The sequence below is a fragment of the Mirounga angustirostris genome, unplaced genomic scaffold, assembly GCF_029215605.1.
Source record: "Mirounga angustirostris isolate CCGP_5_RB_7025 unplaced genomic scaffold, mMirAng1.0.hap1 SCAF_8, whole genome shotgun sequence".
Classification (NCBI taxonomy): domain Eukaryota; kingdom Metazoa; phylum Chordata; class Mammalia; order Carnivora; family Phocidae; genus Mirounga; species Mirounga angustirostris.
Genome location: NW_026991716.1, coordinates 107,957,942 through 107,973,875, shown reverse-complemented (window position 1 = coordinate 107,973,875; position 15,934 = coordinate 107,957,942). Strand labels below are relative to the sequence as shown.

Here is a 15,934-nt window from a genome sequence, read left to right as displayed (position 1 = left end):
ATGAATCATGGAACACTACATCAAAAAATAAAAAGAAATATATATATTTCTAAGTAAATTAAACAATGAATAAATAAAATATATATTGCATGAATAATATATATATTAAACGGTGCTTTTTTAAGTTAATAGGTCAATTCTGTGTTCACTTAAAAATTGCATCTATAGGATGTGTGTGTGCTACCTAGTAACAAATGTATAGGTCCCATTTAGAAGAAAAGAGAAGCATATGATGTGGAAGGTAAAAATTCCTGCAGAAACCTGATTGTATTAATAGGATGCTTTTTTCATTCATGTGAGCAATTTGCAAAATGGAAGGGGAAGCAGAACTGTTTCTCCCATTTTCTGGCCACCCCCTTTCAGGTCTCCCTTACCTGAGTTTGCTACTCTATGTGGAATAGAATTTTAGAATTGGTAGGGTCGCTGAGGTTATAATTACTTACACATCCTCTTATGTTCACCAAATTAGCAGTAGACGTTGATTTAAAATAGCATCGCAGAGTGGCAGGAGCCCCGTTTGGCTTCGGGCTCCCTGTTCAGCGGGGAGTCTGTTTCTCCCTCTCCTTCTGCCTCTCCCCCATGCTCGTGCTCTCTAATAAAATCTTTAAAAAAAAAAAAAAATAGCATCTGCAGATTCATAGCTACCATCTTTTAAAGTCATTACCTGCCCTGAAGACGTAAAGAAATTAAGAATTCAAAGTCTTCATTAAAACCAATTATTTTAATTGCTTAAACAAACATATATAATTGATGCAAGTGAGGGCGATCGCAAGCAGTTTGATGAAATTTGCAGTGAACCCATCCTGTTGCTGGAGAAGGTCAGAAAAAACTATCCCGCCCACCTGACCGACCTGGAAGGGAGTGTTCACCACTCTCAGCCTTCAAAGACATGCACATCATAAAGGGGTCCAAGGGAAAACCAAAGCCGATCATTAATAGCTACGAGTTTGGATCATTAATAGCTACAACAAGCTGAATTACACAAAGACAAGGGTTATGATCAATTTTGTACCTGCTCAAGTGGGGACATTTTAAATTATGACAGTCTACGAATACTGAATGTGATGGTCACGTGGTCCATCATTAACACAAATACAAAATGGAAATCATTTTATTAAACTCTGCGGAGAGGCCGTTTGAAGAACAAGGTCAAGGCCTGGGTTTTTCGCAGCGCGATTTTGGTCGGCTGGGCGGGGCCGGGGCTCGGGGCGGCTGCAGGGGGCTGCCCTAGCACTGCAGCTCCTCCTCCTCGGCCCGCCGGGGCCCGCCCCCCGAGCTCTGCGCGCTGGCGTGCGCCGTGGAGCTGAGCACCTCTTCGAAGCTGCCTCCGCCGTGGTTCGCCCCGCCTACTTTCGTCTGAAAGGCCAGAGATGCAAACGTAGTTAGTTCATCAGGTCTGCAATGTTTGTGTAAAAACGGACTACTCTCGAGTTCAAAAATAGTTTTTTTCTTGAAAGGGAACGTAAAGGGTGTAGAGAAGTTAGTTTCCTTTAGCAGAGTGCTAGAATGCCATTCATACTTGGGATCTGGGAGAGGATCCAAAACTTCAATTCTGTACAATTTTAGCAATGCTCTCTTTATGCCTTCTGACATCTAAAAATCTCAACCCCTTCAGGAGCATATCCAGATCTGTGGATTTGTCTACACATCACCCTGAGAACAGATGTAATAGAAGCAGAACTGGATTTTAGATAAATTCCCTCAACTTAAAAAGTGTATAAACATCTTTAAGTGACTCCAATTTAGGCTTCCTACTGGGACTTAAGAAAGGCTACCTGGATCCCTGACAAATGGCTTTTGAAAAGGCTGAGCAGCTCCACTAAACATGCTTTCTGGTCTCTGTTCTGAGAGGCAGACAGGACTCAGATCTTAAGCACTGCCCACTTCACATCTTTCCAGGCAGTTGCCCCTCAAGGAGGGCTATCCCTTGAAATGCAAAGTTATGATGCTTTAGGAGGCTCCCTTTTTGTGTACTTGTTATTGGTAATAACAAAATCAGGAAGAAATCAATTAATAAGAAATATATTAAGAAATATGGGTAAAATGTTTTGAAAAATTCTGTATTAAAAAGTCCTTCAAAAGAATATTTAATGTTTAATGCAAGTCTTATTAATTGTCGCACTGGTTTTCCTTTAACCACTAACAGTATGGGAAAACACGTTGAGGAAAAGAAAGGTACAGAATAGAAAATGTTGCTAGTCCCAAAATGCTGTCTACTCCTCACTGCCACCAAAGTGATCACTCAGAGGAACGTAAGCCACACTGCAACATGTATCCACTCACTGCCTGGTCTGCCCTTTACAAAAGGTAACCAGGTTTTAAAACCAGTCTAACATTCCAAAACAAGCATACACTTTTCTCCAGGTGTCACTAAAATCCTTCTCTGCCTCTTTAGATTCAATTCCTAAGTCAAATTTTCCACTCTGCTTGGGGTCAGGAAACTCATTCTGGAAAGTGACCGATAACACATATTTTAAGCTTAGGAATCACATAGTCACTGTCACAAATACTCAAATCAACCATTGTACAAAGCAGCCAAAAACAACACATAAGTGAATGAGCATGGCTGTGTTTACAGAAGACTGTGTATGGACACTGAAATGTGGATTTCATGTAATTTAATTTTAACACATCACAAAATAGCATTCTTCCTTTGATTTTTTTCAACCATTAAAAAATATAAAAACCATTCTTAGTTTACAGGCCATTCAAAAAATAGGCAACCAGCTGGATTTAGCCCACAGGCCTTAATTTGCAAACCTCTGGCACTGAGCACTGATTCCTCCCTGACTCTGTGTCATCTCAGCACTGGGAAGAAGCAGGGGTTGCTTCCAACTATGTGATTTTTCACTATGTTTATTTCTTTCTGGAGAGAAACAAGATTAATTCAATGTAATCTACTCTATTAAGAGTTCCCATTCTCCTCTTTATTTTATCTGCATTCTGTTTTGCAACAGAAGTCACACACAGTTTTGAATCAAGTGAATACCAATTACTGATGTTTTCTTTTGGGCTTTGTTGCTTTCTCTTCTCCTAGTTCTTGATTTTTCTCAAATCAAAATAGAAAAATAAAGGTGGGAATAGTTTTAAAATAAAGCAATTTGTCAAAAAAAGGGAGTGCAATGAAGGGGTTTTTAACCAAGACGGTTGAGTGGAATAAAGGGGTTTCCTAACCACGTGGGTTGAATGACTGTACACAGCGATTATTTAGGTGAGGAGTTGCATCAGCAAAGATGTGAACAATAAAACTCTCCTGGACCCTTTCCTTCATAATGGCTCATCCAAGCATTTGTCACTTTATCCCCAAAACTATAATTGTTGTTTGCATAAAATTCTATTTGAATTGTTGAGTTGGGCCGCGTAATCTCTCATAATAATATGGCTGGTTGAGAAGATACAAAGAAGTAGTAAGTATATCTTGTCTTTTTCTTAAGGTTTTAAATAAAGTCATGCAAAGTATTCATCAAAAAGAGGTGCATTAAAAATATGGTCTGCTTGACATGGTTCGAAGAATGATTGGAAGGTTAAATGATCAGAATGGTTGGAAGGGATGTAGTTGTTCATGATTCCCTGGTGGAACATGGTGGAACATAACAAATACGGTTTCATCGGAGCTGTGCTTGCTTGTTTGTTTTAGAGGAAATAGAAAGTGCATTCATCGAGTTTATAGGTGAAACCAGCTGAGATGTCATCAGGTGAGAGAGTGATGTATTCCAAGGATCTAGGCAAACAGGACTAAATTTTATATAATGGTGATGACATGGAAAACCAAGCTGTTACAGAACTGGGTATAAAGGAAGAACAATCAGTATAAATGCCACATGGTGTGTGACAGATGGTAAGAACGGACCTCCTTTCCCAGCAGAACATTATTTCTCATATAACACAAATATGAACAGGATTCCGTTTGAGCGATGTTTTAAAAATCAAGCTTAAAGCAGTATGTGTGAGGAGAACCATAGCAGAGACCTACGAGGCATTTCCTTACTGATTCATCCTTACTGATTTGTGAGTCAGCCGGAAACAGCCCCAGGATCCATAATTGAAGAACGTTATAGAAATTTTGGAGAAAATTTAGAACACAGAACTATGCGGCAAATAAACTACATAAAGAAGGGTTAAACATCTATTATTTAGTCTGGAGAAAAAAAAAAAAGAATGAGGAACTTGCAATGACTGAGTGAGTGGGGAGTTTTACACAAAGCACAATTATTAGCTATTTATTCTCCACTGCCTGGGTGGGCAGAAAAAGAGGAAGTAGGCATCGGCTGTGACATAGGGGAGGTGGGTGGGATGTGAGTCTTGTTAAACCCCGGGGACAATCATGCAGACACGGAACCCACTTTCAGGAAGTCTTGACACAGGCTAGGATCTGGCCGGCTGAGTTAGTTTTGTGCACGTCTGAAGGAGGAGGCAGGCTCTACACCTTCCATCCCAGTAAAGTGAGAGAAGTGAGAAGCTCAGACTGTGGATCAAACACTTAAATCATATGTGAGCTGTGAGCTTACCAGAGCTTCCTAAAAGCAAAGGGAAATAGGTTGTTGTTTATTCTTCTTTTGCTTCTTCGTATCTCCTTCTTCTAAAGAAAACCTAAAAAGTACAACTCCTCCTATGTCAGAACTGGTCTAACAAGCAACAGAATCCATCCTCCTTCCACTATCTAAGGCTGGGAACCAAATGCTGAGAAATTAACTCCTAGGATTTTCTGAACCCTTAGTTTTGAAACCTGATATTCTAGCAAGAGAAATGTTCCAGGCACTGCACGTCCCTCCTTATCAAAGCTTTCCCTACACATGGGGGCAATTCAATGGCTCCTACGGGTCCCCGGATACTCAATAAGCAATGATGTTGACAAGCAGGGTCATGGAATCGCACGACTACAAAGTGCTGGTAAGTGAAAGCAAGGCCTGGGAAATGCTGAGTAATAATCTCATTCTTGGGCCTTAAACATCTAATCCCAGGCCCGATAAAGCAGAAGCAGGAGACTGTGGAAGAGCCTCCCCTAAGAGGAAAGACTCTCCAAGTCACAATCAGAGCATGCAGGAGCTCTAGTGAGGAATACCTTACAGTCTCACAGACGGATCAGGCAGCACATGGTGGCAGAGGATTCAGAAGCAGCTGGATGATCAGCATGTGCCCACACCTGCTTTGATCTGCTTAAAGATCCCCTGCATTCTTCATTTTCCCAGATAGGGAAATACAGAAATGGACTGTCTACTAAATAGCGATAAGAATATCAAGACTATTTAAATCACTGTTTAGCTGGTATCTTTAAAAACATAATCTTAGTTGTTTCAATGATTTTTCCTGTTTTGAAAGTCTCATTTTGAGACTAGACTGATTTTATTTGTGCTTTCTTCCTCTGTAGATGAATTCATCTACACTCAAATGATAAAGTCAATGAAATTTTTTTTAACACCTCCCATGACACAGGCGTATTTTCAGTTTAAAGTTGGGGATCAAATGCGTTATTACAAAAGAATGCTCGTTGTGACTCAGTTTGATTTTCCCTCCATGATCATCATGCTGTGCTGTGCTCGGTCTGGGAATGGAGTAAACAAGTCTGGGTGGCTGACGGGAGAGGGGAGGCGGTGTAACGCAGGGGCCAAGTTGGTTTTTGCTGGCCCATGTGCAAACCAGAGGGGCTATGAGCTGTTGGAGACCCTCCACTTAACCTCTAAATTCAGAATTCACATACCCTCGATCCTACCCGCAATCCTCTCTCACATACCAGTTTTTGAGGGGACAGCACTAGAGTTCTAACCTGCAAAGAAGTGAACACAAATCCCAGTACATGTTCACAAGTCATCACCCTCAAATGGTTTGTGGAAACAACTCTGTGAGGATCCAGCAACACTCTCAGATACTGGTTTTACTGACAGATTTATATGTGAAGAAAAAGACAGACTCTGTGCAAGGCTTTCTTCCTGGCTGCACCGAATGCTGGCAGTCCCGCCTTCAGAATTAACCACCACAATGACTAAGCTGTCCTGATTCACGGGACCCCATGACACAAAATTCACTTCATCTGTACCTTAAGGCTTGTGACAGTTGTCTCAACCCTCTCCTCAAATGATTTGAAAGTAGGAGAATTCCTAAAATAACAAAAAAAGAGAGGTCAGCTCCAAAGACCCAGCTGTCTTAGCAACCGAGCTGCCTGGCTTTCTGCTCTTTATTGTAAACATCATCTCTGCACCAGAGCCAGCTGTCGGTTCGACAAGCATGCCTTCAAGTATGTTTTCATTTCTGCCAGGTTAGATCTACAAACCATAACCTGACATGGAAATTTTCTAAGTAAAATAGTCATATAACAAACAGGACAGCATTTGTTAATAACATCACTGTAATAATTCCAAGATGCCCTGGAAATCATTTCCAAGAATTCGAAGGAGTGATAGCTTAATTCGTCATTTGCTAATTAACTATCACAGCACTCCTTTTCCGGACTCGTTTTTTTTTTGTTTTGCTTGGGGTTTTGGTTTTTTGTTTTTGGTAAGCAATGGAAAGTCTATCTGAAGAATGTCATGTTAAGAGTTTTCCCACTTGGAATTGTAAAGTTCTTTATTTCAGTAAATGTGAGACAAGACAGAAATAACTCAAGGGGGAAAAAAGAAGTTCATAAATTTTTCTTTTCCATGCCTTAAAAAGTAATCATTTTGTCAATTTCCATGAAGTAGTGTTTCTGAGAGTCAATGCTTTCATTATTTTAAGTTGAAATATACCTATTACTTGCCTAATGCTTGATCAAAATGGCATTATGAGCACATGTTATTTTTCCTCCTACAGAGGATATACTTTTGTTCTCTTACCAAACAAAAATCTTTGCAGTCTATTAACAATTTATTTGTGACTCATTCATTGTGTTAAATACTCTCTATACATCATCTTGTTACTTTAAGCATTAGGCGCTTCATTTGGTGCTTTTTGGTTTCCTAGACTGGATTTGGCCACATGACATGATTTCATGACATCATTACCATTAAAAAGGATATCCCCAGGTCCAACTAAAGAAACAGGAACCAAGAAGGTACTAAAAATGTACCTTAAATCTTGTATCCATGTCAGCATTCAGCAACAATGACTGCCATCATTTTCAGGTCAAATAATTCAACTGAATGTTACTATATTTGATAAGCCACCTGTTATTCTCTCTTGAGTGCAGGCGAAATGAAATAGGAGGAATGGCCTAGAGGAATTTTATAAGGGAGAATGGCTATAATAGATGGGCTTCTTTGTATGGTGCGGAATGAAGCACGGCTCTAATACGATCAAGACGAAACTAACGTACGTAATATGTTTTGGACTGAGTTTGGCTTTGTTAGAGATCACCTCCAGAGACTCTGACACTCCAGATGGTCAGAAATGTATCTGCATCTACGCTGTAGGGATTAACAATGGTGAGTTCGGAGAGCCCACTTGTGACGTCACATCTTGTAAACAACGCAAGCCATGAGTCAAATTCCTATGAGTAATCCTCCATAATATTGCTGTTTCATGATGAAATATTAGTGAATTTGCACCTGAACGACTCAACGGTATATATTTATTGACACCTTGCTGCCACTGAGGGTTTTATGAGGGCAAGCCTGCTCTCACACGCCGGCCTATCATCCATCAGTTACACAAGCCCACAGTGGCCGGACAGTTCAGCCTCATGGTTCATGGGTATATGTTAGATGAGTAAAAATTTTTTTTTAAAGTTAGTTTCAGTCAAGATCATGAGGACTACATTTGACCCATAAGCCACTAGATGGATTCACAAAGCAAAACCGTGTTCATTTTTTGCAAGCCCTTCTTTGGACACTTAAAAGCTGACAAACAGGGATGCCTGGGTGGCTCAGTTGGTTAAGTGTCTGCCTTCGGTTTGGGTTGTGATCCCAGGTCCTGGGATGGAGCCCCGCATGGGGCTCCTTGCTCAGCAGGGAGCCTGCTTCTCCCTCTGCCTGCCGCTCCCCCTGCTTGTGCTCTCTCTCTCTCTCTCTGACAAATAAATAAGTAAATAGAATCTTTAAACAAATAGTTAATAAAAAAAAAAAGCTTACAAATAAAGAAGCTCAGTGCTGCAGGTTGTACTACTCAATTTGAGTGTTTTTATGCTAGGGGGTGCAAGTCATTCAAAGATGGACTAAGCAATCTTTTTTTTTTTTTTTAAAGATTTTTTTATTCATTTATTTGACAGAGAGAGAGAGAGAACAAGTAGGCAGAGAGGCAGGCAGAGGGAGAGGGAGAAGCAGGCTTCCCGCTGAGCAGGGAGACCGATGCAGGGCTCGATCCCAGGACCCCGGGATCATGACCTGAGCCGAAGGCAGCGGCTTAACCGACTGAGCCACCCAGGCGCTCCTGGACTAAGCAATCTTGAATCTATGCTCCCTATTTACCACCAAATTAGGGAAATCAAATACTGTGGCTAAATTTCCAAATAACCTCAGTGTGGAAGAAACATCATCAGGATAATAAAACAGACATTCCTCTAATTCAATTACACTAGAATGTGTGCTGGAGAACAGGGAGAAACTGTTTACTCAGATTTAATCAGATCGCATACAACTACCAATGACCCTGGAAAGAATTTGGCTGCAGTGGTCTCAAACTATTTAGAGCAACCGAATCCCCTCTCTAACATATCACAGCACAACACATACTATAAAGCAGGCAGAAAAGGCACAGTTCAGACTGAAGTGGGGAAGGGTCTTGGAGGCTTGATGGCCCCCCTACGCGTCCCCCACCACGGAAGTCCAGGGCAAGAGCAGTGGGAAGAGCAGTAAATCTGGTTTTAGCCTCTTATTTTAAATATGATGAAACTGATATCACTGAGGTGACTTTCCCAAGGCTGCAAAGTTCATTCTTGGCAGAGCCGGGCTACAATCTGCGTCTCCTGACGTGCCCCCCACCCCCCGCAATCGGACATTCATTCTTTGATACCCTGTTACTATTAGTGTGCTTTTATCTGACTGCCTCACTAAGCTACACAAACCCCCAGTGGGGGATGTCTTTCTCAGAAGTTTTCACCCAGCTAGTAATTTTCATTGCTTAACAGACACCTCACCTTAACATCTACGTTAAAAAATCCTGGTGATGTCCTTTCTACAACTGCAGTCCTCTCAGCCTGTTATTCCCTTCATTGAACCTTCCTCCCAGGCTTGCGTTTAGTTCTACTGAAATAAGGCACGTATTTCTGCCTTTGCAGGCATGGTGGCTCCAGGCCCTACGCTAAGAAAGTGCTTCACACAGGTTACTTTATGTCACACAACAGGTAAGAGAATGGACATCGAGCTAGGTAAGTAACTTGTCTCAGGTCACACAAATCAGGAGACACTGGACGTAAGCCAGCGTGTTTGGTCAGAAGCCGAAGCCCATCATACCCTACTTCAACAGAACTGTCCGCCTTTTCTCCTGAAGGCTGTCAGGAAAGAGAGTAAGGAAGGTCACTGCTTTTCATATTAAGAGGAGGGGAAAATCTCTGCAAAGTAACTATCAAAGTAATACTTCATACATACACATTCTGCACTGATATTATATAAAGTAATTTACACACATTACCTCATAGCAGGCATACTTATGGAATGGCGAATGGAGTAGCTTCAGGGCAAAAGCAGATTAAAAGAAAAAAAAAAAAGAAAAAAGAAGATAGCACAACGTAAGTACATGAGAAGCTCCCTATTCACAGTTCTAAAACAGCAATTTCAACTGTCTTAAGTATTCCTTGCCCACCCCACCAAGATGACGTTTGTTTTCGTTGGGTAGGGTGGGCCACGGTCAGCTTTCAAGGGTATAAGGGAAGAGTACACTGTCCAAGTTGGGTGTTATTTTATGTCCTGTGGGTTCCCGGTATGCCAGGAAATCTGAGGAGAATGTCTGGTTTCTCCAGGTGCTCCCAGGAGCCCGTGGACATCCTCCCCAGGTTCAACTCCCACTCCCTTCTCTTCTTTCTTCTTTCAGGAAGAGAGGAAGGGCTGTACCTAGGAAGGTACAAAGGCAGGTGAAAGCTAATTGTTCCGCTGTGGAGAAATTCTCCAGAGGAATATATGTGGTTCACATAAGACATTCAAGGAAACACATATCAGGCAAATACAATCCACACAGTCCAACATGGGAGCAGGGACCTCTGCATCCATTCTAGGATATCTGGTACAAATACATCAACATTTCTGAGAATTCTAAGAGTTTCAGCCTTCTCACTCTATTGATCCTATGGTAGCTGGCTCATCTTCCCTCTGATGGGATCACCTGTTACTCCTTTGTGAGTTCCACTCAGAAATCAGGCTAGGATGAGGGAGGAAGCCCTATGTATGGGGTCTCTGTTCCTGGGATAGTGCTCCCCCATTACACTTTCCAACACCATCCCTGCGTCTCCTCCCAAGAAGCTAACAGTAAGGGATCAAACTCCTCACCCTTCCCCGACAATATCCACTGAGGTCATCAGTATGGGCAGCACTTTACTAGAACTCAGAAAGAAAAGGACAAAAAAATTCAGGGAGTACTTATGATCTTACTTAGACACTCCACTTAGAAAATATAGGCAAATATTTCCCCAGAAATTACATTAAAAAAGGAACTAGTAAAAGAAATTCATCAGCATTATCAATCTATTCATCTCTTTAAATACAGGCAGTTTTCTTAGGAAAAAAAGTCCACCCCCCAAAAAATATATCGTAAGATTCCTGCTGAAGGAGGGTTTAATTGGACAGTTGCACACTTCCAAACGTATGAGCTTCTGGAAACCTTTCCCCTCTTCAACTTCAGAAGGTACAGAAAGTTGAAGGTGAACCATCCACGTAAGAAACAGTTACAAGACGTTCAGAAAAACACAACAATTTTCTGTTTCTCGATTTTACTTTTTACACGTCTCATAAAAACATACAACTCTCAACTTCTGCTTTTCTTTTTTTCTTCTTTCAATACTGAGGACCTCTGCCAATGCGGGAAGGATTGAGAATGTAGGAAGGGATTCCTAAGAGATTGCTCAGCAAGTGAAACTGGTATAAATGATTCCAAAATGAGACAACTAGATGCTTAAATAAATTCAATCACATCAGAAGCCCTACACTCTGTAAACCCCTGGTCACGAACACTCTCAGGAAAGGAGACCCCATGTTTTGGCTGAGGCGCACCCATGGTGTGAAGGGAGCAGTGGACTCTGGAAAGGAAGGGAGCAGTAAGGGGGCCGGTAGGGCCCTAGAGGCAGCGCTTACCCAATGGAGTGAGACCTGCAGCCCGGGGAAGCAAAAGAGAGAGCAGGACCAGAGTTAGCATATCAGCACCGCAGTGCCCTTGTCCCCCCTCTCAAGAGCCCCAAAGCAAAGATGACATGACTCCATTCATTACTCTTTGGGAGTATACTTTTTAATGTGTCTTAATAATTACTGTATCAACCTCTTATAAGTTGTACTTCTAACTACTGTTCTCATGACTATAGAGAGATGGTTGGACTCGAATAAAAGTTCTATGCTTCCTCCAAAGAGCCTCATCTCCACCTGTTCACACGTGGTTTGAACAAATGACTGAGAAGTTCCAAGAAGATGCCGGTATTATTATAAAAACAATTCCAAGAGCTTGCATTGCTTCAGAGTACTTTCATAAATGTGTCCTTGTTTTACCTTTGCAGGAAGCATTTTAGTTAGGTAGCTGTGAACAATGTTATTTTACAGGTAGAGAAAGAGAGGGGGTTAGTTCCCTAATGGAGCTATGGGGACTCAGTCAACGGCAATCAGGATAAAATGAGAATCTTGGCCTGAAGAATATGACTTGTTTTTATAAAACACATCAATTTAAATCCTCACAGAATGCTTTTCATTAACTTATTAAAAGGCCCAAGTTCTAAGTTTTTAAAATCTGTAAGTATTAACTTGTAATAATTAAAAAAAAAAAAAACTGAGAGGTATCTGAGCTTTGCTGGAAATCTTTTTGAACAAGTTCAAAAATTTTTTCCCAGAATGCACAGAAGAATTTTATAGTATAAATAACAGGAATATAGGATAAAATGATACTTTATATTAAAAAAGAGTTCAAAGTAAAATGTGATATAATTTTTAAATTTAGCATTTTATAAATTGGCAAATCAATTTAAATGAAAAATAAAAACTTTCTCATTTAAAAATCTTTATTATACAGAATGTAAGTAATTTTCAAATGTGACTTTCACATACGTTACTTGTTCTAGCATAATTTAAAACTGAAAATTTTTTGTAAAACCCGTTGCTTTCGCAGGGACTGATCCTCAGTTATATATGTTAGATGTTTTAGTTGAGAAAAATATAGGTCTGAATTTTGCAAACTCTACAACATTTTACAGGACCATATTTGAGTCTCCAGTGACATACTTTCCAGTATTTTTAGCCACAGTTTATAATGAAAGTATTGTATCCTCTATATAGAGAAACAATTAATGAAGTTTGAAACTTCTGGAAAATAGATCATTCATTACCCTAAAACAAAGCCACACTGAAACAGAGAAAAAGAAGTCAACACAACCGTGATGTTATAGCCAATTAGTGTATGAACGTGAATATGTTAACATACTGCATAAGTGAAAGGGTCTTCATTTTCTTCCACTTAGGAAAACGAACAAAACCTTTATGAAATACCACAGTGCACTCCTGTTAATGTATACTCCCTCATTTCCATTATGTGGGGTCATCTTTTAACTGAGATGGTCACTTAGGATAAAAACTAGCATTTATTGAGTGCTTAATAAATGGCAGGCTCTCTTCTCTTATCCCCATTTCGTAAATGAGAACACCTGGATACAGGTGAGCTAAGTTACATGTGGCCTCCTCATAACCTAACCACCTGATGTTGAGCCACTTAACAGCTTGTTACAAATGCAGATTCCTAGACTCCACTCAAGACCCACTGAGGCATGATCTCGGAGAGGTGGAATCTGGAATATGTACTTTAAATAGGATTCAGCGGTATTTGTAAAGTCTCCTAAATTTGGAGAAGTAACACTTTAGTATCATGGGGTGGTTCTAGTGTTCCAGTGGAAGGTTTCAACTAAGAATGTGGAAGACAAATTTTATAAATATGGCAAAATATATTTCCTTGGATATAGCAGGTAAGAGTGTATTTTCTGTTTTGAGAAATTATTTAATTATTTAATTAGTTTAGATAAACATTTTTAATGCCATTGACATGACAACAAATTTTATTTGTAATAAAATGTAATAATAAAATGTAATAAAATCAGGGTTAATTAATAATCCAGAAGGTTTACCTATTCATCACATGCAGCCTCTGAAAAATTTCAGTTGCTTTTCATTATCGCATTATCAATAAATACGAAGATAAAACAATGTAATTCAGATTCACACACATGTAACTCTAGCCTCATGAATGCCAACTTGTGAAGATAATGCAGGGGCACAATCCAGAAATGTATGAAGCCAAAAATAACCTAAACACAACAATATAAATATTTGCCTCTAAGTATCGAAGTTGTAGGGTAGTAAAGAAATAGTTTAAGAATCCAGTAAAATTATATGCAGTTTTTTAAAAGGAAGACATTTAAAATGTGTACTTCAAAACTTTTTAAAAAATGAATTTGATTTCTAGAGAGAAAAATAAAATTGATATAAAGTCTCCCAAATATATCACCAAATTCAAAATAAACTATGAAAGGTATTTAAACAAGCAAAAAAAAAAAAAATGAAAGTAACAACTCTATAGATAGGTAACTTACTAAAACATAATGTAAAAAATAAAAATGGTAAAAACTGCACTGTTTTTTCTGGCGCCTATAGTGAGGACAATTGGTTCTCAGTTCAAAATCTTTATGTTCACCCTAACTTTATATAATAATGAAATACTGAAAATAACCCAAATGTGCAAGGACTATATACCATGGTACCTTTTTGGAATAAAAGAATAAAAATGTATGTTTTTAGCATAGAAAAAGATCCTAGATGGATGTATACAAAAATGTAACTTAGAATAGTTTATCAGAGTACATTCCACTGAATGCATATTTAACTTACTGTTTAAATTTTAGCGAATAAAATTCAGGATATGCTGCATTCTTTTGAAATCCGCCCCCCCCCCCTTGTTACCGGTAATTAAAGGAGACCCAGATCTCCCATTTTTATTAGGTCATGTCCTAGTGGAAAGGGCATGTTTGGGACCAGGCTCACTAAGCAAATCAGCAGGCAGAAAACTCTTCATTATAAAAGTCGATCTCAGTCACCAATCATCATCAGCCGAGTAACATGTTAATCCAATTAAAAAAGAATATGTTAGGAAGACCAGCCAATAGAGAAAGCTCCCCTTCCCTCAGAAGGCCAAAGGCTTAGCAGCGTCCCCATGGATCTCTCCCACAGTACCTCATGTCTCCAAACTTCTTGCTGATGGCCGTCCCAACGTTGCTGAACGCTGCAGTTGCCTTCTGCCCTGCGTGACTCAGGGTTTCGTGTGTTTTCTTGTAGCTAGAAGTAAGACAGAACAACAGAAACACAGTTTATACATCATGACCGCCCACAGAACATTCGCCATCCTTCTCCCTCCTTACTTTGAAAATTCCTTTTCTAAACAGCTTTAGGAAGAAGATGATCCACAGAAGTTCGTGATTCTATTCATTGTCTGGGGATGATGGGTTGACTGCCACTCATCGGTGGGAAAGTCAGAACGTTACATCTGAATTCAGGAAAAATACCCATACGCAAGCGTAACATGCAGGTCAGATGTGTAATCACAAGCAGCAGATGTGCTCTCAGAGTCCAGTCATTCTTAAAGAAGTGTGTGTTTTAACTCTACGAAGAGACACTTGCAAGGAAACAATTAGCCATCAGAGGTAACACAGGACCTAGAAAATGCATATTCAGTATGAAGATTCAGCTTTTACGTTCAGGGGTAAAATTAACAAGAAAAGGGCAAACTAGTATTTTGCTTATTTTTCTAATATCCATGGCTGGAAATAAGAAGGGCACATGATCTTAAGATAATATAGTGACCTTTTTCCAAAACAGTTTTAGGAAGATAATTCGGCAATTGTCTGTTCATCGGCCTATGTTCCCACCAGACTGACTCCTTGAGGACTCGGAGTAAAAGTCAAAATCCACACAACAGGACTCAGGATGATCTTACACGAGCTGGCCCTCTCACCCTCCTCTTCCCACTTGCTCCCCCGGCTCCAGCCCCCAGGACCTCCTTGCCAGTCCACGGACATACTAGGCCCCATCCTGCCTTAAAACCTCTGTTCCAGCTGCTCTGCCACATGATCCCATCATATTTGGCGGGGGGGGAAAGGGTTTTGTTGTTTTGTAAATGCCCCACTTTGAAAAATTAAAAAGAGCAAAGCCTGCACCCTTAGTAAGACTGTGAAAGCCACCTTTTGCTGTCAATCAGGGCCAGAGATCCCTGGGGCCTTGGCCAAGTGGATGTCGGCAGAACAGAACTGGGCTCTGGAGGCGGGGCAGACACATGGGTAGAAAAGGGAACAAGGAAAAGCGAGAGAAGAAAGTACAGAGAGCATCCACCCGTCACTGAGTCTGTACGGCCTGAAAGGGGGCTCAAGGGAAAAGTAAAGAAAGACCCTGCAACATCCATGACCTTTGTGTGAGGCTGGGACTGGCGACTAGTTAGAGAATTCCTTCTTGCATTGCTCCTGCATTTCTACAGGAATTTCTTGCAATTACAGCAAATATTTAATTTTTGCTTGTAACTGTCTCTTGTGAGCTGTTCCCTGTAGTTTAACTTTATATATTTGAGAATGCTTCGAATTTTGAGATGAGGTGACTTTTGAACAGGTGTGGGTATATCACATTCTGCATTCGATGGCTTAATTTCAAAACAGCTAGCCAGGGAGAAGTACATCTAGTAAGCAGTAAGTGCTAGCTAGCTATGTTATGTTTCAAACGCACTCCTCTAGAACAATGTGTGGTGGGTATACACGGGCATCAGACTACTTTAGTGGAGTATTAGTGACATTAAGTCCTCACCGTGA

The 15,934-nt window shown here is 40.3% G+C and overlaps 1 protein-coding gene across 8 annotated transcripts in view; it reads right to left on the bottom strand.

The window, feature by feature from the left end:
* Positions 1-706: 706 nt before the first annotated feature.
* The window catches only part of TPD52L1 (TPD52 like 1), a 96,310-nt gene continuing 81,082 nt past the window's right edge, over positions 707-15,934 (bottom strand). For 3 of the 8 annotated variants that reach the window (XM_045865478.3, XM_045865481.2, XM_045865482.2), the window contains exons 4-7: positions 14,316-14,417; positions 9,541-9,579; positions 6,035-6,095; positions 707-1,356 (exon numbers count right to left, since the gene is read on the bottom strand). In XM_045865478.3, coding sequence (XP_045721434.1) covers positions 1,228-1,356; positions 6,035-6,095; positions 9,541-9,579; positions 14,316-14,417 — 331 coding nt within the window. In that variant the 3' untranslated portion in view covers positions 707-1,227. Of the gene's footprint in view, positions 1,357-4,508; positions 4,591-6,034; positions 6,096-9,540; positions 9,580-14,315; positions 14,418-15,934 lie in introns of all 8 variants that reach the window. The other 5 variants (XM_045865480.3, XM_045865484.3, XM_045865479.2 and 2 more) reach the window with 5 other exon arrangements.